Consider the following 25,865-nt stretch of genomic DNA (forward strand, 5'->3'; position numbering starts at 1 on the left):
AAATAAAGAAAAATATATTAATGATAAAGAACTTCTAAAAAATGCATTCCATCATTGTCACTAAAAAGACAGAGACACGGGGTTAGACTGATGTGCAACTAATCAAGAGAATTGTAGAATATACTGAATATACTTGAAAACTAGTTCATTAATCTTGAACTAGTTAGTAGGGGCACAAAATGACTGCTAGAATAAAAATAAGCAGCTGAACTGAGTCTTTTTTCTTTGCTGTTCAGCCTGCAAAGGGAGCATGTGAAGTGTATGTGCTGACTTTTAAGTATGTTGGGAAGACAAAATTCAAGGAAAGAAAAATAACTATTTACATTACAAGCTGATATTGACACAAAACCAAATCATTGTAATGTGACCAAAAAATAATTTCTAGTGAAAACTGAGAGGAGATTTATTATTCTGTAGTGAGGACCTAGAACAACCATTGCAGTAAGAGCAGCTGGGACGGAGAGGTGTCTTGTTTATATAGTGTAAGAAAGATTTTGTAACTCAGGTTTCTGACTGAGGATAATTGGACTCTGTGACCTTAGGTGCTTCTTCTAAGCACTTCTATTGTTGCACTGTTGAAAACTGGAGGTTTTCCAAGAAACACTGGAAGTATATATCCAGCAATTGAATTTAATTGCTCACAGTAAAAAAGGCAGATGTTTTGGAGGAAAAGCCCACTTCGTGTACTTCTGGTATATTCTGAAGTATTGAAGTGAAAGATGCAGGTTATGTATTTAAGTGCATATCTATGTATGACCGTGTCTGTCTAATATCAGACCATCAGGATGCAAATAGTAGGTTTCTGGCTAAGGACAGTTTTCCAGAATTAAGTGTTTGCAGGTAAGGTTGCTTGACTGGTGGAAATGGTGGAAATCACTGACTAGACTCTGGTGAAAGAGTTCCTTTAAACACTGAACTGTAATGGACAAGGCCAGTTGCCCTGAGAACATGGATGATATGATGCCTGAAGGCAGTAGAGTAGGCTAGCTACATTTATGCTAAAACACAATCAATATGTTTTGCTGATTTTGCTAATTTTTCCAAGTTTCAGGCACATTCAAGGTAATCTATTGCAAGTAATGAAAGCTAGTGATACTAATATATTACAAACTTTTATTTGAATTGCAATTTATTCCTAAGTACACCAATGATGTACATTATAAGGGGTAAAAATGCTGGAATCACCCCACTTTTAAAATTTCAAAATATGAAAGAACCAAAAAATATGTTTCACTTAAATTGGGTTTTTTTTTCTGAAATTGCTTCTAATAGTTTGGCTAAAACCTTGATCTCAGGGATGTGGTCAGCCTGGTAACTTGCAGTTAGAGTGTTTTCCTGAACCACATTGGATGACCTACTCTTTGTCTAGCCTTTTGGCCTCTCCTGGCTTAACCTCCCCTGGTCTATGTAACTCAACAATCATCTGGTCAAACCTTCTTATATATGTACACTTCCTCGTTATGTCTTAAGACCTAAGAATGCTGTAAGAAATTGAAGTGTTCTTATGATCTGATTGAAATAGTGTTTTCACTAAATCTTTTCATAAGATTTGTGAGTAAGTTTTTCTGACTGAATTGACATTTCAATGAACATACCAACCAACAATATTAGGGCTGTCTTGAGAAGACGGTTTACATAAGAATAAATACAAGAGAAGATAAACTGAAAATTTAATTAGTGGATTTAATTGATTGTTGGGTTGTCTGAGTTTTTTGTGGGTTGTGTTTTTTTGGTTTTTCTTTAATGACTATAAAGTGGTAACACTGATTAAAGGTTGAGATCAGAGTAGAAAACTGAAATCCTCAATGCCCGTACAGTACTGCGTGTAACTACAAAAATTTTGCATTTCCTTTTTTTTAATCCATGCTTTTGGCTCTAGGAGAAAGGTGCTATAGCATAATAAAGAGCTTAATATTCTGGAATGTTTAGAGAGTCCAGTGTGGGTATGTGAATGAGGCTGTGTGTTTTTTGGTGTGAATTTAAGAATTAAAAAAAAATCAGAAGTGTTCCTTGTGTTTTAAATCTAGTTGTTGGGTTTTCTTTCTTAATCTCATAAGAGAGTAAGGGGTGTCCACATTTGTGTGTTTGTGTCTCATGAAATGATTCTAAAGTTCTTCCTGTTTTCTGATAACAGTTTTGAACCAGCTGCCTCTTCCATCACCTTTACCTGCTACCACAACAAAAAGCCTGCTTTTCAATGGACGGATAGCTGAAGAGGTGAACTGCCTTCTGGCTTGCAGGGATGAAAATCTGGTTTCACAGCTTGTCCACAGTCTCAATCAGGTGTCAACAGATCACATGTATGTATTTTGAACTTCTACATCAGATCACCATCCTTACTCCTTGAAATCAAAATTTACTGGACTGAGAAGGATGTTTAGAAAATTAGAATATGCAGGTTTTCCCTTAGGCTTGCTTAGTAAGTGGCTGCAATATAAGAGTCAAATGTTTCATTCAGACAATGTTAATAATTGTCTATCAGCCCTTATGGGCTGTGGAGCTATTTTACAGATCTAACACTTATTCCCTTCTTGATAGGTTAGAGTGCAGACTTTGTGGTGTTGATTTTGCAATACTAATTTGCATTCAGTATCAGTCACTAATGGGCATAAACAAATTGCATATCCAAAAGAAAATTTTTGACACCTGCGTCAATTCTGATTAGATATTGAACTTGAGTAGTTTAACAATTGAGCTATCAAGTATGCAGATGTATTCTCTTTTTGTTTTTTTTTTTTAATTTTTCTCTGGTGTCCCTTGAGTTGTTTTGTTGTTGACAACTCTGTCGTTTCCTTACTTGTTTTGTTTAAATGGAAGTAGCTTTTAAAAGTCCTCAAAGCATACAAGAAGTGAGTGCACAGTTGCATTTATAGAAAATCCATTGCGTTTCTTTATGGTTCAGAGGGAATCCTGTGATCTCAAAGATAAGCCAATTTCCCCTTTTCAAAATAAAAAGATTTTCAAAGCATTGGGTTGAAACCTGAATGTTATACATTCATACATATGTTATTTTCACTCCTACAATAATATGCCCAAGTGTTCTTTTGTGGAGGAGAACATGATATAAAAATGGGCCTAAGAAACTTCTTATGAGAATCTTAAACTTACAGCCACATATATGTAAGAGCTTAGTAACAGAAGATGATTGTGAGGACTTGCAGGAATGTTTCTTCTGCCATTCCTTAAGGAAGAGGGTGAAAAAAACTAGAGGCAGGAAGCGGTGCTTTGCAGACTTGATTTTTCCTATATTTTAACAGTAAATTGTCTTCTTTCATTTTGGTTTTGGTTTTTTTTTTTGGTTTTTTTGGTTTGGTTTTTTTTTTACTTGACTCATAGTTTCTTATAATTTGAAAATGCATTTGCCTCTTTATTTGCTTACTTCCACAATTCCAGAGAGTTGAAAGATAACCTTGGCAGTGATGATCCAGAAGGAGATATACCAGTCTTGCTGCAGGCTATTCTGGCAAGGAATCCTAATGTTTTCAGGGAGAAAAGCATGCAAAACAGATACGGGGTACAAAGCGGTAAGGATTTTTGATTATCTATTGATTAATTTTATGTTGTTCTGTAAATCTAGGGGACTGATACAAACATAAATATATATGGAGCACAGCGATTGTATTTATGCCTTGCCTTGTGTTTGATAGTGATTTAAAGCTATGTACCTTAACATCTTCTAAGAGCAATTATATAGTAAGAAGATGGAATTAAAAGGTACCAGGTATTATTCTAAAAAATCTTTCGTTTCACCTCAAAGTTTAATCTCTGGGATAAGTAATTAGATTTTATTTTGAAGCAATTTTATTTTGAATTTTTTATGCCTAGGTTCATATGTTTGTCGTGGTAAATAATTGAAGTTGAAAACATATGCGTTGATCTTACACTATAATCATACAGATTTTCAGTATCATTGCAGTGAGAGTTCTTAACCATTCTGGAATAAGGAATAAGGTCGAATGAGGCATCCTTAATAGCTCCGCCTCATCTTAGTAACTTGTGGTGCCGTACAGCTCTAAGCTATTTATGAATTTTGGGAGACTAAAACCTTATGGATCTTTCCATAAATGTCAATTACTTGAATAATTTTTTTACATTTATACAAGACCTCAAGTGCACTTCTTTGTGTAAAAGGAAAAAAATCACACATGCACTTTTAATAAGAATATGTATCTAACTGAAAAATCACCTGTTGTTGAGCCGTCCTAGTTAAAGCATGTGTGCTGCTGTAATACAGTTTAGTTGGGCAAGATTTTTTATGTAACTTGTAACATGAGTTATGATTTTATGAAGTGCATTCTTTTCCATTTGGTAGGAATGCTGAAATGGGTTTATGCATATCGCTTTTCTACAAGAAGAAAAATTGTAGTAAGACTGGGAGTTAATATGAGAGAAATCTCATTCTAGTAGTGTTTCTACGAGGATGGTGTTTTCTGTGCTATGTAGTAAAATGACAACAATGTGAAAAAGTAAAAGATACTGTAGGGCTAATGGCCTCAGACTAATTTCAAATCCTTTTTAGACCCAGTGTTTGGGGCTTGGTTTTACTTCTTTCTCATTACATCGTTATCGCATATACAGTTACCTGTCTGGAAGCTTTGGAAAAGCTGTTTTTTTGTTGTTGGGGGGGTGTTTAGTTTAGTTTTGTTTTTTTCTGTCATTTTTCTTTTACGTTACCTGGACTGGGCCTTCCATGTCTTGCCCTTGCCCCTGCCGTCCTTAAGAGAAATAGAGAAGTGAGAGCTTTCCATCATAGATTAAGTTAATTAGGGGATTTTTTAAAATTGCATTAGAAAATTAGTTATGTATTTTCTGTCATTCTTTAAACTACCACATCTGTGACTCAAAGCATGTTTTAAATTAGGGAGGAGAAAACAAATAGATGTATTTTTTAAGTCCTTAAAAAGAGCTGTACTTTAAGCATAAAATTGAAACTTTGTATAGTTGTCTTCGTTAAGGGCAAATTTGGGAGAAAACCTCTAAAGGAGTTCCTTTAGAAAGCAGATTTAAGCGGCCCCTCTTCTAATTGGTTTAGGAAAAGATTTCTTTGGAGACGAGTGGAAAAAACCTCTTTATTTAACAGGTAAAGTATTCACTAGCATAAAAAATGAACAATATCAAACAATAAAATTTCTTGCCGCTTTGAAAAAATGACAAACTCAGAAAGTCCCCTTTGTGGACTGTAGCTTGGCTTGCTTTGTTTTTTATTAGTCTTTCTGGCACTGGAATGCAGTGTCTTAGGCCCCAGTGGGCTACAGGCGTGAGCTCCCGGGGCTCTTTTGGGTTTTTAGTCTAGAGTAGGTTTGAACAGTTCTAAGAAAAAGAAAAACACAGTCTAGGGAATTTTTATGCCTTAGCTAGATAAAAACTAACTAAAAGCAAAGGAGAGCTCTGTCCTGCTGTCTGTTTATGTTGCAGATAACATAGTCTAGGAGAGAAGGATGCAGGGGAGCAAGTGCAGTTTCTGATAACAAACTGTGCTTCTTTCCTCTCCTCTTTAGCTCTCAGAATCTCAGTCTTAAATGTGCAAAACTTATTTCTGGGCTAAACAGATGAATGGGGATACAGGCATTATAAAGTCACCCTAGGACATTCTACTCCTTATCTCCATATTGCTAGCTTACTAGTAAAACTAGCATATGTTCTAACTTTATAAACATACAACATAACATAACTTTATAAACATATAACATACATACATACACACACATATATATATAGTATGTAGCTAAATCTAGACAATGGCAGTAACATTTAGTAAACAGTGATATTTACATATGGTTCTTACTTAATAATCAGTCTCCCTGAGGTACACATTGTATTGTTTCATCTTTCTGAATTATCTACTATATGTAACTTGGTTTTTGAGCTAAGATAACTCTATGATTGGGTTGCTTGTACTTGAGGCAGAATTAATCTCAATTGTCTTTTCTAAAAAACCTCTGACATGCATCACTGGGAATTTGTTTCTGTCTACTGTATGCAAGGACTCAGACTGGGCAGGACCTGCTCAGTTGGTGGAACTTCAGGTATTAACTAATTAGGTGGCATTTGCTAGATGCTGCTTTTCATTTTTGGAAGATCTTTTACTCTGTGTTTTTAAGATGGTTTTTAACAGTCTATTATACTTCTTTATTTTGCTTGCAGCTGGTGCGTGGTAGGGGATATGGTATACTCAATGCCATGTTTTTTAGTCTAGGTGTTGATAAGGCTGTTATTGAAATGAGTCCTACTGTCTGATTTAATTTTTTTAGGGGTACTATGCCTTTAAAAGATTTGTTTCTTAAGGGTTAGAATGGTGTTACAGGCTATAGCATGAGGCACAGGGTAGGTCTCCAGCCATCCTGTGGTGGCTTTTATTATTGTGAGCACGTAGCGCTTACCTTGGCGTGTCTGGGGAAGCGTGATGTAGTTAATTTGCCAGGCGTCTCCATACTTATATTTGGACTACTGCCTACCATATTAGAGGGGTTTTAACTGCTTGGTTTGTTTGATCACAGCACATAGTTTTATAGTCGTGAATAACTTGACAAATACTGTTTAAGGTTAAATTTACTCCTTGGTCTTGTGCCTACTTTTAAGGGGCATCTTTACTTTGGTGACTTGAGGTATCATGCGCCTATTTAGCTAGGAACAACTCTCTCTTGTGTTGCTAATTTAAGTCTATTTTTGACTTTTTTTTTTTGCCGCCCAATTTACCTGTTGATTGTTTTGGTGTTCCTCATTAGCTTTACTCTTGGGAACATGGGCATTTACATGGCAGACTTTTATAGGTAGTTTCTCTATTTTGGTACTAATGTCTTTCTACTCTTTAGTACCCTAAATTGGTTTTCTTCAACACTGTTAATTTGCTTTTTTTTTCTAACTATCCCCACAGAGCATTGGCTACTATCTATGAATTAGTGTAGAGGTAGAGCTTTGGCTATTTCTCTCTTTTAGCAGTGTCAGGGGCTAGTTGAATGGCTTTGGGTTTAGTGAGTTGGCTTAATCTACCTTTTCCTTTAGAAGATTTTTTGACTTATTGTGTTGGGTTCTATACAGCTGCTTTATAATTTTGTTTCATCCTTACAAGGCGACAAGAACTATTAGTAAAAAGAGTGTAACTTCTGCTGGCAGTTGGTTCTCTGGTGGAGCTTCTTTAGCCTGCGTCATTTCTTGTTTCTCTTCATTAGTGAGAGTTAAGTTTTCACTTTTAGGCCAATTTGTAATTATCTCTAAAATCCCAGGGTGTATTAGATTTGTAATATGAGCATGCTGTATGATTAGAGCACTATACTTGTTCTCTGTGGCATTGGTAGCATGGTGGACAGAGGTAGCTTCTGTTTTGAACATCTGCCTTAGCACTAATAGTTGGGGAGCCAGTAGTTGTGCTTTAGTGCCAATTACTTTTGAGGCGGTTTGGACTCTTCTTTTGGCTGCTTTTTTGCTTTGTTGGAGTGTAGCTGCCTTTAGACCCTCTGTAGCTTTGACTTTAAAATCTTAGTGGTTGACTTTCAATCTCACTAGGCACTTTCTGCTAAAGGCTCTCGGGCAGACCATGGCTTCCAGCTGTAGAGTAGAGCATGTTCTTTATATCTGGTCTTGTCCTGACTAGGCTAAGGGCTATTGCATGAGCAACTTTCTGTTTGATCTGGGTGAAGGCTTGTTGTTGTTTAGGGCTCCACTGGAAAGGCCTAAGTTCTTCTTGCAGGTGACCAGGTAGAGAGGGCTTACAATCTGGTTGTACTTAGGAATATGCATTCTCTAAAAACTTACGGCACTTAAGAAAGCTTGTGTTTCTTTTTTGTTGGTTGGTGAAGACATTGCTGTGATCTTGTTTCTGACATCAGTGGGAGTTTGACGCAGTCTGTCTTGCTATTTTACTCTCAAGAACTGGATCTCTTGAGCAGATCCCTTAACTTCGTGTTTTCTGACAGTGAAACTGGCTTTTAGAAGAATTTGGGTTTTTGTCCTTTTTCAAACATTTCTGCTACACAATGATGTCGTCAAAGTATTGCAGATTTACCCTTTTCTAGTGTAGCTTGGATTAGTCCATGGCAGATGGTATGACTGCGCTTTCACCCTTGGGGCAGTCGGTTCTAGGTGTACTGCATTTCCTTTTATGAGAAGGTAAACTGAGGCCTGCATTCTGGTGTTAAAGGAATGGAGAAAATAGCGTTAGCAATGTCATTAGTGGCATACCACTTCACTGCCTTGGACTCCAGCTCGTGCTGGAGCTCTAACGTGTCTGGCATAGTAGTACTCAGTAGTGGAGTCACTTAATTTAAGGTGTGATAGTCCACAGTCAGTCTCCATTCTCCTTTAGATTTGCATATAGGTCAAATGGGCTGTTGAAGGGTTAGTGGGTTTTTGCTGATCATTCTTTGGCTCTTTAGCTTACAGATTATCTGTGGATGGGAATCATGTAGTTGTTCTGTACTGCCAGTGGTGCACTGTCGAAGTGGCAATTGGTACTTGTTGCTTTTCCCCCTTCAGAAGTCTTATTGCAGATGGGTTTTCTGATACGTGTTCAATTGTTCGACTCTATCTTAAACGCCCACCTGAATCCCTTTGGGTTTTTGAAATACTCACTTTGAGGAAATCTTTGTGTAAAATGCATGGAGCTTTTGGACTAGTCACAGTAGGGTGTTACTTCCACTCATTTCTAGTCAGGCTTACATCAGCTTCTACTAAAGTAAAATTTTGTGATGCCCCTGTTACGCTAGCAATAGAAATAGATTTTGCTCCCACATGTCTCAATGGGATTAATGTGCACTGTGCACTAGTGTCAACTAAGGCTTCATTTTTTGTGGTTTTCATGTGCTAGGCCAACGAATTCACACCATTTAAAAAATATGTTTTTCCCTAATCTCTACCTGGCTAGAGGCAGGGCCCCTCTAAACTTGGTTATCCTTTTTTCCTTGAGTGTCTATCTTGGAAGTTTTTTCAAGGGGATTAGGTACATCATTATCATCATACCTGGTAGTTTGGCTACAGGCTACTGGAGCTGCTTCTTTTTTGGTGGAACTTCTCTGAGTCTTGCTGTCTTTTAATTTAAGCACCCATTGTGCCAGAGCAGTAATAGATTTTCCATCCTATCTCCTCATGTTTTCTCCATAATCACATAGGAAAAACCACAGCTCAGCTTGTGGGGTGTACCTCCTCTCTCCATCTGGGAACATTTATGTTTGATACTAGAACTTCTCATCTGTATTGCTGAGATTTGGAGAAAGCCCTCTTTCAGTTCTTCTCTAATCTCTTCTCTGAGTTTCTTGTGATTCTCCTCTATCTTATCTTCTAATTTCTGGAGACATGTTTTCACAGCTGCGATTCTTGCATGTGTTGGACCATGCACAGCCTCTGCATGTGCTTGGAGCTTCTTGGCCATATCAAGCACAGTCTCCTCTCTGTCATGCTACTTCATTATTGCTAAAGCAGGAGCATATTTTTGTAGCCTAAGTTGTATAAGTTTTTGGCACATCACGGGTGTACATGGTACCAAGTCTGGATTTACAGTGTTTAGGTCATCTGAGAAGGCCATTTTTGTCACTGCCATTTCTCTCAAGCATCGAATCCCTTGTTCTCTGGTCTTCCACTGGGTTTGCTGCATGTCGAGATTGTCTTTATGCAGATATATTTGTGCCACACTTCCCAGGACCCATACCCAGAGACTGTAGGGTCAGCTCCCTTCATCATTCCTTGATTGATGACAGGATCATGTGACAGGCATCCCAAATGCCTTGCTTCAGTGCCGTCCAGAATTGTAGCCTTGCCTGCAGCATCCCAAAGACGGACTAATCAACTAATTATAGATTCATCAGGTCTTCGAGTGTAATCTTTTCTTAGGCTATGAAGGTTCTTCAGGGAAAAGGACTCAATAGTGACTTTTGATCTTGTGTCAGTTGCTTTGACTTCTGATTTTGTGTCAGTCGCTTTGACTCTGAGTTCTGTGTCAGGAATTGGTGTTGAGGGTCCTTCCCCTGGATCATCATCATCAATCATTGCTCGATCGGTTTTGCTTGTGTGCTTCTTTCTCACAACCACTGGCACTGGCTTAGGCTCAGTGTCTGGTTTAGCTATGGGCTTAGGCTCACTGTCTGGTTTAGCTACAACCTGAGTAGCTGGTGTATTGGCTGCAGTGACTGGGATAGCTGCTGGGATATTCATCTCTCTGCCCCCGTGCCTCTATCTGCTGCCCTACAGTATCTAGTAGCGTGTGATAAGTGTAGGCCAGGACCCAGCTTACTGCAATGATCTGTTTTTCCTTTGAGTCATTATGGCAGTTCTCTTCCAGATATTTCCCCACCTCATCTGGGTTCTGAATTTGTTCACGTGAAAATTCTTAGTCTAGGGGATCAGAAAATTCCTTCAGTATTGGACCCATTCTCTCCTGTTTTCTACACCACTCAGAATTTTCTACACCTGAATCTGTTTCTAGGTTAGGAGTCTCATTAACGGCTCTGGACATCTCAGCCCCCATTCTAGAGGAGCTGTGGACTGTATAGAGGAAGCTTACTAGATTAAATACCAGGAAGGTGGTCCCTTTAACATTCAGGGGAAACTGAACATTCTCAAAAAGTGACATAACAGATTCAAAGGAGAAGAAGGAAAGGGAAGGCTGAAAAGCCTCATCCCCTGCTCTTCTTCTAAGAAACTGGGTGCAATTACCAATGAACTCCCAAAACATGCTACTGGAACTAGAATGCAGGGTAGGATAAAGAAACCATAAACCATACTTGTCTTAAATAGACTCTAGTACCTTAGTAAACTCCCTATAAATCATTATCACCCAGCCCACCACAATAGCTCATCTAATCCATGCCCCTCTACTGTAAAAACCATGTGTTAGGGACAATACTGGAGCTATTTCTGGATAAGAAAATAAGCCTAGGGACTAGAAAGGTATTAAAACTTTAAAGAGCCTGGGGACCAGAAATGCTTAAAGGCTTCCACCCAGAGAGACATCATGAATTCAAGCAACGAGGCTTCTGATTCCTTTATCCCGATACAGTGTAAGTACAACTAAAATGCAATCAGTACAGGTTTTTCTACTTCCTCGAGCCTCACTTTGGGTGCCAAAAAATGTATTTGTTCTGGTTTAGGGCAAATTTGGGAGAAAACCTCTAAAGGGGTTCCTTTAGAAAGCAGATTCAAATGGTACTCCTGCCCAACTGGTTTGGAAAAATATTTCCTTGGAGAAGAGTAGAAAAAACGTATTTATTTAACATACAAAGGATTCACCAACACAAAAATAAACAATGTTAAACAATAAAACCTCTCACTGCTCTGAAGAGATGATAAATTCAGAAAGTTCCCTTTGTGGGCTGTAGCTCAGCTCACTCAGTCTCTTATCAGTCCCTACAGTGCTGGAATGCAGCATCCTGGGTCCCGGTGGGCCACAGGCATGAGCTCCTGGTGCCATTCTAGGTGTCAGTCTAGAGTAGTTTCAAACAGTTCCAAGAAAAAGAAAAGCCACCGTTCAGGTGCTTCTCTGTGTCCACTAGCTAAAAACTGACTAAAAGCAAAGGAGAGCTCTGTCCTGCTGTCTGTCCGTGCTGCGGACAACACAGTCCAGGAGAAGGATGCAGGGAGCAAGTGCAGTTTCTGATAACAAACTCTGCCCTTCTTCTCTCCCCTGCTTTGCTCTTGTAACCTGTCTTAGAGGTGCAAAACTTATTTCTGGGCTAAACAGATGAATGGGGATACAAGCGTGGTGAAGTCACCCCAGGACAATAGTTCATGCTGATATGGTTACATTATGTCAGCTTTCTGTACAGGAATGTTACTTGTTTGGCTGAAATACTGCACCTAGCTGTGTTGACAGTGGCAGTGAGAGGTGAGGGGGTAGTGGGCATACTGGGTGCTCCTTCCAGCATGAAAAATCCCTGGGATTTCATGTTCATTTGCCTGTATGTGAGGCAACCAGCATCCATTTAAACAAATTTTGTAGAAGTTGAGAAGTCCCCATCTGTTACTCTGGACACTGAAATTACTCTATATTGAGGTATCAAAATACCTAACTTTTTTAACACAACACAGGACTTTAACTCCTGTTCAGGCCCAGTATTAGTACATGGAATGCAGAATTTGCCACCTACTGGGAGATACTAATGGCTTAATTCCTGCAGGATTATTACTGTCTCTGCTGGAGAAAATAGAGGAGAAAAGAGGGTGACAGGGAAGGTTTCTGAAACTAGTTTTGCATGTGTGATTATTGCAGTAATTGAAATTGGTGATAGCAACTGTAGGATTAACAAAAATCTTCCAACAGTTTCATATTTCGTATTTTGTCTGTCTAAAATACTTGTACTATTAATGAGTGTCTACCTAAGACTATAGACCACTTGCTGTAGTTTCCCAAGACACTGTGTGTTCATGAGTTCCAGCACTTCGTTAGCTGTAAGATATTAAATTCTGTCACTAAAATAACTGCAAATTAATTTACATTTTTGTGTTTCTATGCCACTTCGTTGTGTAGTTTTTAGGATATTCTTTATTCCTATATTGAAGAGAGGGGAAAAAAAGTTGGAAAGGACCTACTATGATTATCTAACCCAGCTGCCGACAACTTCATGGCTGACTGAAAGTTCAGTCAAATTAAGGGCATTGTCTGAATGCCTCTTAAGTTAGTTCATTTCAAGAACATTGATACATGTGGCTTGCCAGCTGGTTCAACACCTGAACTTCCAATGCATGACTGTGGTTATCTACTAGCTATAGGAGTCACAGTTGGGATATTGGTTCTGCTTTGCAACTGAAATATTTCAGCACCTACTTTGATAACATTCCCTCTAAGCTTAATGGAGATGGAATAGAAAGCTTTTGTCTCTGGCTGGAAAGAGACCACTAAGTATTATTGGAGCAGTGAGAATATCTTGCAGCACTCAACCCAGAATGACTGATTGCTATACTTGCTCCAACAACTGAAGATAAGTTTTCTGTGTTCTTCTGACATGTGAATCTGTGAAATCTTTTGCTTATCTGCACAAGTATTGTACACAACAGCCTGGGGTGCAGAATATGTGTCCTGGTTTAAAATGTTTCTTTTTACTAGTAGATTTTGACTTAGGAAGTTCTAAGGAAGAGATGAATCAACTACTGTTAATATTGTAGCTGAATTAACACAACTTTAGAGAACATTTTTAATGTCATGATGTGAAATGGACATCATACATTAATTCAGTAATTTCTATTTTTTTTTTAACAGTTGTGGGTAGATGATCCTAATGTCAATAAATTTTATAATGTCATTAAAGTTCATAATCTCATTGTATGTGATAAATTCTGAAGTGAGATACTTCATTGATTGAAAAGGAAATGTGTGTAAAGTAATGCTGCTATCTTTTTTTTAATAGGGATGATGATGTCACAGTTTAATATTTCTCAGAATTCCATGCGTGGTAGTCCTGCATCTTCCAATTATCAACAAACCACTATCTCACATAGCCCTTCCAGGTAATCATTTCTTTTAAGTGGGGTGGGAGGGGAGTGAATTACAAGTTGTTCCTCCACTGACAGCCAGTTCTTGTTCCGAATATGTACGTGAAAGATGGTCAGTGTCATGACAAATTTGGCATTTGTCTGATAGCAGGGTAAGTTTCTTCATATGCAAAGAAATATCTTTACGTCAGTGAGCTAAGTGATCCCTATATTCTAAGGATTCATGATGAATTCTTCTGTCTCTTACTCCATCCCATAATTTGACCAAACTTTCTTTCCTGCCTAAGGAGTCCCTCTGCCTCCTGTTACCCTCTGGTTGTCTTCTACCCATGTCAGAGGCTGAGACTGGTGGCAAGAGGATAGGACAGAATAGGCTGGTGTGTTCCAGCTTGTCCCAGTACTGCTTTAGCAGAATGGTGGGAAAGAAGATTAGTAAAAGCATGGAGTACTACTGTAGCAGTTATGCTAAAGGCTTCTTGCAGAAAGATAGGCCCAGTAGTTTAGCCAATCTTCCAGCAGAATCCTTGTCAGATTCCTGTTTTTTTAAGTTTTTGAGTGTTTGCAAGTAGCATTTACCTATAATTTAGGCTTCTATTATATATTTATATATTAAATTTTTATATATATATATATATGTGTGTGTATTTATTTATTTATTTATTTATTTATTTATTTATAATATATTTATATATTAAAATACTCTGGGCAAGAAAAGAGAGTTCTGCTTGTAGTTTCAATCCAGGTACTGGGCTTGAACAGGTCCCATCTTCAGTTATTAGGTATCATTATTAAAATAAACTGTTTTCAGGTTTCACTTCAAGTTACTGTAACTGGCAAATGAAATGTTCTGTATCTTCCCAACAACCAACACACTTTTAGAGTTTTATATCTAAAAGGGATATCTAAAAAGGTTGTTTGATTTGTGAATATTACAATGAATGGTACAAAGTTCTCTTGAAATCCTTGCAAAATCCTTATGTTAAGTACTTTTCTTTCTATGGAAGCTTACCTTCATGGAGTTCCTGTTTAGAACTTGGGGTTGTGATAGCTTGTAATGTACTTTCTGATGTATTTATTTGGTTATTTTAATTTTGAGAAACTCATATAAGAATGTAAGTAATAATGTGCATGTATTATTGTCACAAGTTAATGTTATTTTTATGACTTCTTGTCTGTAGAACGAGTCTAAGATAAAGCCAGTGAAAGAGAAAGTTGTGTTCAGTGGGCTTGGGTCAGATCATACCTAACTGCCTATAACATTCCTTTACCTTGACAGTGAAATTCTGTTAGATGGAGTTATTTGAAACCTTTCGGAAAAGTAAAGAAAGAGTAAATGGCTCGTTGTTAATCCTAGTGACCAAGTTCATTAAAACTTCTGCTGTCACTTTCATTCAAACTTCTGAGATTAACTTTAGGAAATTGCAGATCTAATTTCCATATATATTTGTGTCATTGTTTCCCTTCCCTAGATGGAGGTCTTATGAATGAATGCTTTTTATTATCTTCTGACTCTTCAGTGACATGTGCAATTAGGAAAGTATAAATAGCTTAAAATACTGCTTTTGAAGGAAGTTCTTGATTGTGTTGGAGGCTTTTTTAACTCAAAGAAATTTTCATCTTCTGATAGTATAATTTCCAAAAGAAATAATGAATTTGCCTATATTTGCTATTCCAAATTTTAAAAACTTTTTTGCAAAATTTTCTTCTTTTAGCCGGTTTGTGCCACCACAGACAAGCTCTGGTAACAGATTTTTGGCACAACAGAACAGTCCAGTGCCTAGTCCATATGCTCCTCAAAGCCCTGCAGGATACATGCCATATTCACATCCTCCAAGTTATACAGCTCATCCTCAAATGCAGCAAGGTATGTCTGTGATGTTTATTTTATTCTCCTGTTTCGTGTCAACTTTACTTTCATGTGCACATTTCATGGGTTTCTAATTTCTTTGAAGGAGTCACATGCTTAATGCAAATATAGCAGGTATATTGAAGCTTTGATTTTTTTTGGCTGGAAAAAGTTGTGGTATCTACTTTGTTTTAAAAAAATTAAACTGAAGAAGAAAAAGTAAAACACATTAATGTTGCAGTGCTCCCCTATTTGTGTCCAGTTTGCATTGTTGCCCTGTATATGTGACAACAAAAATAATCTGAACAACCCAAAAGTTGTGTTGCTTAGCTGTGAGCATCACTTACATGTACTAGGGAAAACCTCATTTCTGCTAATGAAAAGTTAAGTTTTCTTAACTTTTCATTAGCTAAAGTTAACTTTAGAGATTCTTTAGCCTTACTGGCCCTTTTTTGTATCAGATTAAATCTAAGTTGGCTAGAATTATGCTCAAGGTATGCAGTAACTGGCAGAGACAACCTTCAGAACAAATGGATTTTTGTTCTTCCCTTGTCTGAAAGCAATCCTCAACACATGATCAGTATTAAGGCATCTAGGGCATTTTTTTGGTTGGAAAGTAAAATTCTACTGGATTCTTTTAAATATTTTTTTCTTAAAGTTTAACATTGTGCTTAGAATATAAATACAGCTGTTTTATATGTAATGTTATATGAATATATATATACCTTGAAAGTTACTAAGGTAGTGAGTTCAAGTTATATAGAAGTAAACAAAGTTTTCTGTAGTCAGTAAGGAAAATACTGACTATAATTAGAATAGATATGGAGAGAAATTTGGGTAATTTGTACATGGAATTAGTATTTTAAATCCTTTTGAAAAATCTTAGATAATGTGTTTTTAATCAAAGTATCTGTAGCAAGTTGGATTCTTGTTCAGATTCCAGACCTCTTGCATCCAACATTTTAATATCCACTATTAGGGTGTTTTCTCTGAATTTTTTCAAGTTCATGTCTGCGTGACTGTATCTCTTTAGTTAATTTTTTTGTATTCCAGCTTCCGTATCCAGTCCCATAGTCACAGCTGGGATGAGGAATCTCCATGAAAATAAAGTTTCAAGTCAGTTGTCTGGAAATTCAGCTAATCATCATGCTGATAATTCTAGACATGGCTCAAATGAAGACTACCTACAGATGGTGCACAGACTCAGTAGTGATGTATGTTACCTAATCAATTTATTATGATAAAGCCGATATTTACTATGATAAAGCAAGTATGTGTTTAACTGCCTTAGAAGTCATATATTTTATGATGCTGTTGAGGAATAAAACCACTGAACATAGGTTTCAATTTCAGATGTGTAGACAGACTCCTTTGGAAATTGACAGAATGTGAAAACGTAATACATCCTCATTGGCTGGTCTAATTGGAGTAAGGCTAGACATAGAAAGTTGTAAATGTAGTAAACTTGCATTTTTACCCATTTGTGCACTTTATTAATAGTGCATATGTGTTACCTGTGTTTTATTTGTAATTATAAGTTTTAAAGCTGATTTTAGAAGCTATGATGCAGAAAACAATTTGAAGAACATTGATGCAAGTTTTGCATCTCTGTATGAATAATGATTATAATGTTGCAGCCTTTTTTACTTTGGAGAAAACCTTTATGAATGAGTATTTTAAGAATCATAAAATTCAAGAACTTAAATTATTTTTGTTCATTTTAGATTTTGTTGCTTTAAAACATAATGCTTACATTAATGTCTTGCTTCATATACAAAACATAAAGCATAATTGCTTTAGTACATCATGTTTCTCTGAAATACAAAATCAGTAAGTATCCCCTTAATGTACCCGTAATGTGTCGCTACACATTCACTCAATTTAAGGACAATTTTTGGTAAACTTGAGAGCATTCCTAGAATATAATTCATCATTTGGTGAAGCTCCAAACTAAGGAAGTATAAATGCTCATTTCTGAAAATTTGTCAGCTGTGTAGGAATGACATCTCTACCCAAAGTATCATATACCTATTTAGTCTGTTTAGTTAATTTAATAGAAGTTGTCTTTGACAATTGTGGTTAAGGATCTTCTCCTGACTTAATAAAACATACCTGATAAGAAGTTATTAAGCTTTTTTTTTAATATGGGTAGGTTTCTGAGATTTATTACAAGTCAAAGAAATGTCAGTTTGGGAAAAATATATCAGTTCCATAATTTCAGTGCAGTAGCTAAATGAGAAACTCAGGAGGATATCAGTTCAGTTTTCACTTAAAGTAGCATCATATACTTTTGATACAGAGCTCACTTTATTGTGGTGGTCTGACTATTAAACTACTTTGCCCATGAATTTCCTCAGAAGGCAACAACTCTTTTTGCAAGCACTCTTGCAGAAAATAATCGTAATTAACACAACAGTGTAAGTTCAGTTTTATTGTGCTGTGAATGAAAAAAAAAAATCTAATGTAGTTGTGTGGTAAGTGCCCACAGGTGGTAAAATTGATGAAATCTGGTTTCTTATGGATTTGTGTTCTTGGAGTTGTAATCACTCTAAGTCCATAAACTTCAAACTCTTTCCCTTTTAGCAGTGTCATCAACCCCTTCAGAGGGCACAGCCTGGTCTGTGGCTACACACGTGGAATTTGGCTGTTTGGCCATTGTCAGAGTGTGATTGTCCATCTATGCAGGCTGCTGTCTCCTTGAAATATCAATTTTACTGTCTATCTCACTGCTGGATGCTGATTTCTTTCATGCAGATGTGTAAAAACATAATTACAATTAAACCTTTTAACATTCTGTTAATTGGGTTAATATTGCTCAGAAGGTTAAAAAGTATTTATCACACAGATAAATTCAGTTTAAAGAAATGAAGGAAAGAAATGGCTATGTGAAAAAGTTTTCTGTATACAGGTACCTCAAGAAGAGCCACATTTCAGTTAACTACTGAAATAACCAATTTAATTAGGAAACATGAAATAACTGTAGAATTTCTTCGGAGACTTCATTTGTTTGTATCGCTGTACCTTTTGGATCAATGACATTTTTAAAATTTGTTTGTAATTATGGAAATATTCTCTTCATAGATACCAAATTTGCTAGCTTTTCCTTACCCCAACCATTCTTATAGATGCTGTATAAAAAACAGTAGTTGAAGTGGGAGATAACCATTCTGTAGTTGAAGTTTAGTTAGGACACTGTGTGAATGAGTAGTTGTGACCAGCAGAGGGCTCTGCAAAAGCATTGGAAAAAACCATGTAAAACTCTGAATGGAGATTGGAATAGTGTGTTTCACATTTTATATAAGGATAGTGTGGGGGTTAAAAATACACATTTACATTGCGAAAAATAGAGCATGGACACAATTACATTGCAATTAGTATTATATTATGAAAAACTTTGTCAGAAAATATTAAGCGCTTTGGAGCAGGTTGGGGAAGTGCTTCATATTGCTATTGAGTTGTTTCCTGTTTAACTCTTACAGGCTAAAATCACTCTAACTGTGTTTTACATGAGACTAACCCAGCGGCTGTACTGGGACTGGTAGAAATTCTGTTCAGTCCTGGCTTCCCTATGATAAGGATACAGATACAAAGTGTTACTCTGTTGAACTATAAGAGCGAGATAGCATTCCAGATAATCTCTTAAGATTAATCTTTTACGGATAGATTATGTAAAAAGCAGAGTTTAAAAAATCTGCATGTTATACTCTATTGCTTTCAAATGGTATTGTATATAGGTCATGCATGTGCTCTACATCTCTTTACTATGAGTACTTGCAACAAAAAATTCTAAATGAAATCCTAGTGTAAACCCAAAAGTGCTTGTCTAGCTGGAAAACATACACAATTTTTTTTTGTGTGTTCCTGTTCTGGTTATAGATTCTTCTTAAATGTGATTGGAGCATTGCTTATATTATAGTCTAACAGCAGTCTAAATTACAAAAATTTTAATGGAAGTGACTCTTTTTCTAGTATTTCTCGTGTACTTTTTTTGCCCAATCCATTTTATCAATTTAGGTATTAATTTCAGTTTTTATTTTAACTGATATTTATTGTCATATGTTAACTTTTTTCATCATTCTTACCTTTAGGATGGCGATCCTTCAATAAGGAATGCTGCGTCTTTTTCCTTGAGGTCACCACAGCCAGTCTGCTCTCCAGCTGGAAGTGATGGAGCTCTTAAAGGTAGTCTAGCAGTCAAATATATGTCAATTTATTTTTCCCAGTTTTAAAGAACAGAGAATTTAAAGAGGTATTCAGTTTTTCCTTCTAAGTTTTGTATTTAACTAGTACTACAGACTATGGCATTATGTTTTGTGGGCCCTGATCCAGAAGAAATTTCTGATGGTCCGACAATTAACCAATCATCCTTCAAAATAAAGCTCAAATTTATGGAGGACAGAAGGATTTAAAATCCTTTCCAATTTGAGAATTAAATTCTTTATAAGAATTCAGTTGCTCTACATAAGAAAATTTTAAAGGCAGCATTACGAGTATGAACCCTTAACCAGCTCAAAAGTGTTTTAATATGCAGCACTTGTCTTAATTACAATAATGAAATATTTAAAAAATGAAAATAAATGAGCTCAATACACATAGCATAAATGAAGCCTGAAAACCTTAGCTGTGGAGAGGTATAGGGTGAACTGTCTGTCAGTTGAGAAGAAATAGAAGAAAATAATTCTTTATACTAAAATCCACTTGGTGAGGTAGGGGTTGGGACATATTCTTGTTAATTTTCTTTTTCAGTGATTGTACATTTACAGGGCAGTAATTGAAAAATGAAACAGTGTTTTCTTCTCTATAGACCTGAAACAAAAAATAAGTCTTACTGGGTGATCAGTTTAGGCAGAGAAGAGAGCAGAAGATGGTGGAGAATACAGAAAAGGTGAAGGCATTATGCAGCCTTGATAAAAACACATGTTTGTCAGGGGTGAACCTCAGGGCAGTCTTTCCATGCCTGTGAGGAGATTATCAGGAAGATTTGAGTTAGTCTTTTCATCGCTATGGAAGAAGGATGAAATACAATGGACTTAAATTTAAATAGGAGGTTCTAACTAGATCTAAGGGAAAACGTTTTCACTATCAGTACAGTCAAGCAGTGGAAAAGGATGCCCGTAGAATCTGTGAGTTTTCTGGGGGTTTTCAGAGTCAGGTTGAATAAAACCTGACATAATGTGTCCCTGCCTTACCCTGCTTGGAGCATGAGGATGAACAAAACATCTCCTGAGGTCCCTTCCTAACTAAATTATCCTATGGTTCAGGTGGCAAGTGGGAAGTATGTGTATAGGATGCCAGGAGCTTCAGTGTTTTAGGACATCTTGTTCTAAAGGACTTCCTGTAAGACTTGTGTAAATTTTTCACTCTTTGTCAAGTTTATAGGTTTAACAAGGTTGTGGATCTAAGTTAGCCCACTCATATGTGTGATTACCACCCAGACAACATTTGATTTTTTTTAAGCTCCTTCTGTTTCAATTGACTGTCTCAGAACCCAGTTTTGAATAGCTTTTCAGACTATTTCTGAGAACAGATTGATTGTATAGTTCAGATTGTAGTGTTTCAGCATTAGCATTAAAGTGTAAGAAGAACTTTCTGATTTATCTTTATGTTAACTTTACTTTTCTCTTTGATAAATTGAACAACTGAAATACTGCTGCTAATGGTGTTGACATTTTGCCCTCATTAAGACATTAATGAACCCTGATTGAGAGAACCAGTTCTTGATGCTCCATCTAGTATTTTAGAAATGTATGGAAGAGTTGTAAATAATTTCAGTGTTATTAAGAACTTGGGATCCCCTACAGGGAATTTTTGGCCTATGATTTGTAGTGAAAGTTGGGATAAATACAACAAGTATTTATCCTGAGCTTTTTGTTGCTCTCTTATTAGTCCCTGAATGTTTGGTTAGCAGGTCACAAACCTTGATAAAGAAAAATGTGCAAAATACTTACCATTTGTCTGCAAGGACAAAAAGAATGGCAGAAGGTGTAACTAATCATAATCAAAGGGAGATTTCAGGAAGATTGTTTTAATGCTGCAGCTTTCTTATATAACATAGAGGTTTGAGGCATTTACCAAAGGTTACAAGACTACTGGAGAAATAGAGACCATGATTGCACAGTCTTGAATTACCTTCACACTGAATGTAACTGGTTGTGTGACAAAATCTAAATGACGGAGAAGTTTTGTTTGCAACACAGGCAAATATTTGAGAGACAGCAGGACTTACTTTTGTGTTTTGGATGGTTATTAATTTAATCAGTGGAGTAAAATTCCACTGTCTTTGTTCACTTCTGCTTCACTAAAGGCACAAGAGCAGCTTAAGTTTAACCCCAAAAATTTTTTGGTTTAGCTATGGAAGCATCATAATGCCTCTCTTTTCAAGTTGTCATCTGTTGCCCATGGATGACTTCGTAAGAACTCATTCTGTGAATAGAGTATGGAGTATCATGAAGTGTTTTCCTCTTGCTGACCTCATAAAATATCCCCTGGATTCCATTACTGAAGACTGATTACTCATCAGAATATTTTATCCATTTGTTCTACTTTCCTACTGCTATGCAACCTCACATTTTATTTTAATTCCTAATTTTTTCTTGAGGAAACATCTGAAGAGTTGGATAAAGGAAAGGCTTCCATAGTGGTTTTAGTCCATGGGTTTATGAAGAGGTGTGTTCATATAATTTACAGTCCTGTTTCCATACAGTTGCCTAAATACTTTGGAAAACATCTGTAAGGACTAGCAACAACTCTTACAAAATTATGTAATTTTGCACTTTTTTTTCACAAATATGTTGTATTCCCTCCAGAAATTGTTAAGGAATATTTAATTATTTTCTGAATAATTTGGAAATATCACATCTGTTTTCTTAGGGCTTCACAGAATTTCTCCAGTCAGATTGCACTACACTTGGTCTCTGAATATAGAATAGATAAGAAGAATTAGGAGTCTTCTCAAATCTGTAGTGTAGACTTCAGTACTCTCTCTTCAGTGCTTCTTGAGAAGAAAAATGCCATCTTCTGTTCTCTCCTTCAAAAGAATGGAGGAAGAACTTTATTCAAAGATTTTTTTTCTGAAAGGACCAAAATAAACATTCATTCCTGTTTCGTCCTTCAAGTCTAATTTTTTTTTTATGCAGGGAGGCTCTGTATACATCCATTCTCAGGTAGAACAGCCAAAACTGAGTTTTTCATGAGGCATTTCAAACTCTGGGTAGAGTGGTGGGACTCTTCTCTGAAAACTATTGGAACAGGATATGGAAAGTGAATACAATCTGTTACTAAAAACTTCTCAAATGTATGTGCTTTATCTGTCCTATATGCTATCCCTTTCCTTTAAGTTTGAATTTTAAATTAAGTTATGCTCTTTGAAAATAAGTGTCATTGTTGTCTGCTAATCAACATAAGTAGTATTTTCTTTTTATCTAATGCAAAATTTGGTAAGCTTTCCAGAGGAGGATTCTAGGATTTTAGAAAAAGCTGCAGGAAAGGACTTGAGGTCTTGCCATATTTTTACACTCATGTTGGCTGAGCTGTAGCAGCACTACTCTCAGTAACTTCCATATATTTTAAAATGTCGGTTACAAAGTTTCCTTGGCTTTGCCCTAGAAGTTATTCAAATGCTTAGTGTTAGAAAGCTCCTAATGCTTAACCTGAATAATTTTTGTTGCAGTTAGTCATGGTGCTTTATGACTTCTTTCCAATGGGCGAAGAAAAACAGACCACGTCCTCTTTTTTTTAATATCAGACATTTACATATCAACATTATAATGTCTTTCACTAATCTAATCTACAAACTGAACAGCACAGTTTCTATTACCTTTATATAAGTCATCATTTCTGAGCTTCCAATTGTCTTTGATGTTTTTAACTGACTTTTAATTGGCCAGCATATGTCTTGATGTTCTACTGTCCTAAGTCATAGATACATCTCTATTTGAAGATTTAGGATGAGTCGTCAGGAAAGTAGTGAAAACTACTTTGTGGGATAGTACTGTTGTATATGCGAGTATAGCTGCTCTTTGCTGATAACTTAGATTTATACTGCAAGTTGTTTTAAGCATTCTACTATCTTTCTATAGAGGTTGTCTATCTTCCTCTTATGATTTGCAATTCACAGATAAATAAGAAGTTTGTGTTTCTTGTCACTGAATTTGTTTTGTTTCAGTAAGTTATTCAAATTAGTCAAGAAACTTTTGATTTTATTTTTAAAAGCAGGGGTTGGCCTCTTAAAATCAAAAGCAGTAATGATATTTAGAATAATGAAATAGTCTCTAATTCTTTTACATGAGAAGATATTAATGACAAATATTTTAAACTATTATTCTTATGACTGCTCTGGAAAGCTGCACTTGTTCACGGATACTCTATTTTTATTAAGAAAAATTGAATTCGTGTGATCATAGCTGCACAGCAGGGTTCACAATAATCAACACATTTTTGTCTAGATTACACTAGATTAACACTCTTCAGCTTGTTAGGGAAATTGTTATGAGAAGCTATATAGAAAACCATGCTAGAGTCCAGATATGGCACTTAACTCTCTTTGGGATTTGATTATACCTATTCTCAACAATTCCTTTTGAAATACCATTTCTTCGTTATTTCAATTCTTACAGAAGAATTGTTCTAGTGTGTACTTGAATCATACTGACTATGTGTTATACTCTGGGTAGGCCTTTACCATCCTTTTGAAGCTACTGTTCTTGCCTTTTTGAGTCTACTGGAGGCACAAATTCTCCAAGTGGTATTACCAATTTTGAGACTGCTTTAGCCAGAGTTCCAGGGTGAAGTTTTCTGATCCCATTTTTATGAAAACTCTCAGTTTATGTGAAGGTGGTAAATAAGATCATGTTAAGGAAAAAAAAAAAAAAGACACACTTTATTTGCACATTTTAACTGCAGTCTCTTGAAATCTGTTGGCAATAGCGTGTTCCTTAGGTTCTATAATCACAAAGTTCCTAGCTTTTCCAATAGACAAATATCATTGTGACAATGTGAATGCTCTGGTTCACTTCTCCAACTTCTGCCCTTAGGAACTTGTTTACAGTGTTAACTCATGTGAAATCTTAATAATTCACATGCAGCACATACACATTTCTTAAAGCTTCTCTTTTCAAAGGCTTTTCCAGTAAAATGTCTGAAGTGTTGTGTCTGGGTTTATACACCAATTTGCTACCTATTTAAATCATGTTCTAGGAGTGTGGAAGATCACTTTCCTATGGATTTAAAAAAGCACTTGAACATTCTTGAAGTTTCTCTCCAATGTGCTATGAACCAAGTATTAAACGTTAGTCTTCATTTGTTCTCTAGACGTTGTTCCAGCTTTCATGCTTAGAGAATGATACTTCTGGCAAAACGAGGTGTAGGATGGTTGAAAGGCTTTTGTCAACATCTGAGAACCTTTGCCTACAAGGGAGTTAAAGGAATATGAAGATACTGTTTCATGTGACCCTTTGGAACTTGTTATTGTACAAGTGGAAAGATAATAATTTTTTAATACTGAAAAATATGTGAGTTCTAACTTCCTGATAACCTTAGTAAATGCTTTTAAACCATGTGGATCACGACAGAGAGTGTGATCAGTGATGTGACTGTGCAGCAACATCTTTGAAAGGCAAATGACATGAAGAGGCCTAGAGAAGATCAGAGGAGGTATCATGAATACTTAAAGAAGTTGTGAGTACTGTGGTGTGATTAGGAAGTACAGACAAAACCATGAGATGGAGATGTCAGTGATATGTGCAGTCTCCTGGACAGAAGCTTCTCTGTTTGCTATCCAAGCTAGTGATACACAGTTAGCAAGCAGAGCCAGGGTAAACAAACCAGAAGTGGATTCAAAAATTTACATTTTAGAGGAGGCTAAATCTCTGTCAATGCAATTATTTTTTTATAGTTGATTGCATTATGATTATATAGGATTTGATAATATACCGTTCAAGAATCACAGAAAAAAAGTTTGCAAATTGCTAGAGCAGTTAATAAAACTTCTTCCATACTTAATGCCATCTACCACTAGGAACCAATAGAAAAACTAAGAAATGTAGAGAACCAGCCCTAGGATTATCATGGGGGGTCAGAATGACTGTGGCTGAAGGAGTAGAGAGGTATTGTTGATGGTTGTGTTTGTTCTCTGTAGAGACCTCTCTTCCTATGATGGTACCTGCTTCTCAGCTATGTTTGTTGTTATCTGGTTGACTATCAATATTTGCTGTTTAGTAACGATACAGTGACCTTCCTGAATCAGGGGAGAACCTCCTTTTAACTTGTCTGCTATATGAAGAGAACACGCACAAAGTTCTTTTAATAATACTATCTTTGGAAAATCAACTACAGAAAGTCAGATTTATTTTTCTCCTGAATTACTGCTCAGCCCTAGATTTAGACTCAAAAGTTGTCCAAATATTTCTCTGTTCTAAAATAAGAAATTTGGTTATTTCCTAAAGATAGTTTCTGAAGATTTGTGTATTATTTACTGCATTGACAGCATTTTGTAGAACAAACCTTCTCAATCTTGGAATCTCAACTGATTCAGCAAACTCATCGTAACTGTCTGTGTAATCTTTAAGTTTTGGGGTTTTTTTTTTCTGTTATCTAGTCTTGGTAA

At 36.3% G+C, this 25,865-nt stretch overlaps 1 protein-coding gene across 8 annotated transcripts in view; it reads left to right on the top strand.

The window, feature by feature from the left end:
* Positions 1–25,865, top strand: part of NIPBL (NIPBL cohesin loading factor) — a 158,933-nt gene that overhangs the window by 58,880 nt on the left and 74,188 nt on the right. For 7 of the 8 annotated variants that reach the window (XM_038124293.1, XM_038124292.1, XM_038124294.1 and 4 more), the window contains 6 exons: positions 2,135–2,300; positions 3,394–3,524; positions 13,332–13,431; positions 15,129–15,280; positions 16,316–16,476; positions 19,351–19,444. In XM_038124293.1, the coding sequence (XP_037980221.1) occupies positions 2,135–2,300; positions 3,394–3,524; positions 13,332–13,431; positions 15,129–15,280; positions 16,316–16,476; positions 19,351–19,444 (804 nt within the window). Of the gene's footprint in view, positions 1–2,134; positions 2,301–3,393; positions 3,525–13,331; positions 13,432–15,128; positions 15,281–16,315; positions 16,477–19,350; positions 19,445–25,865 lie in introns of those variants that run through there. The other variant, XM_038124298.1, reaches the window with a different exon arrangement.

This window comes from Motacilla alba, chromosome Z (genome assembly GCF_015832195.1).
Source record: "Motacilla alba alba isolate MOTALB_02 chromosome Z, Motacilla_alba_V1.0_pri, whole genome shotgun sequence".
Classification (NCBI taxonomy): Eukaryota; Metazoa; Chordata; class Aves; order Passeriformes; family Motacillidae; genus Motacilla; species Motacilla alba.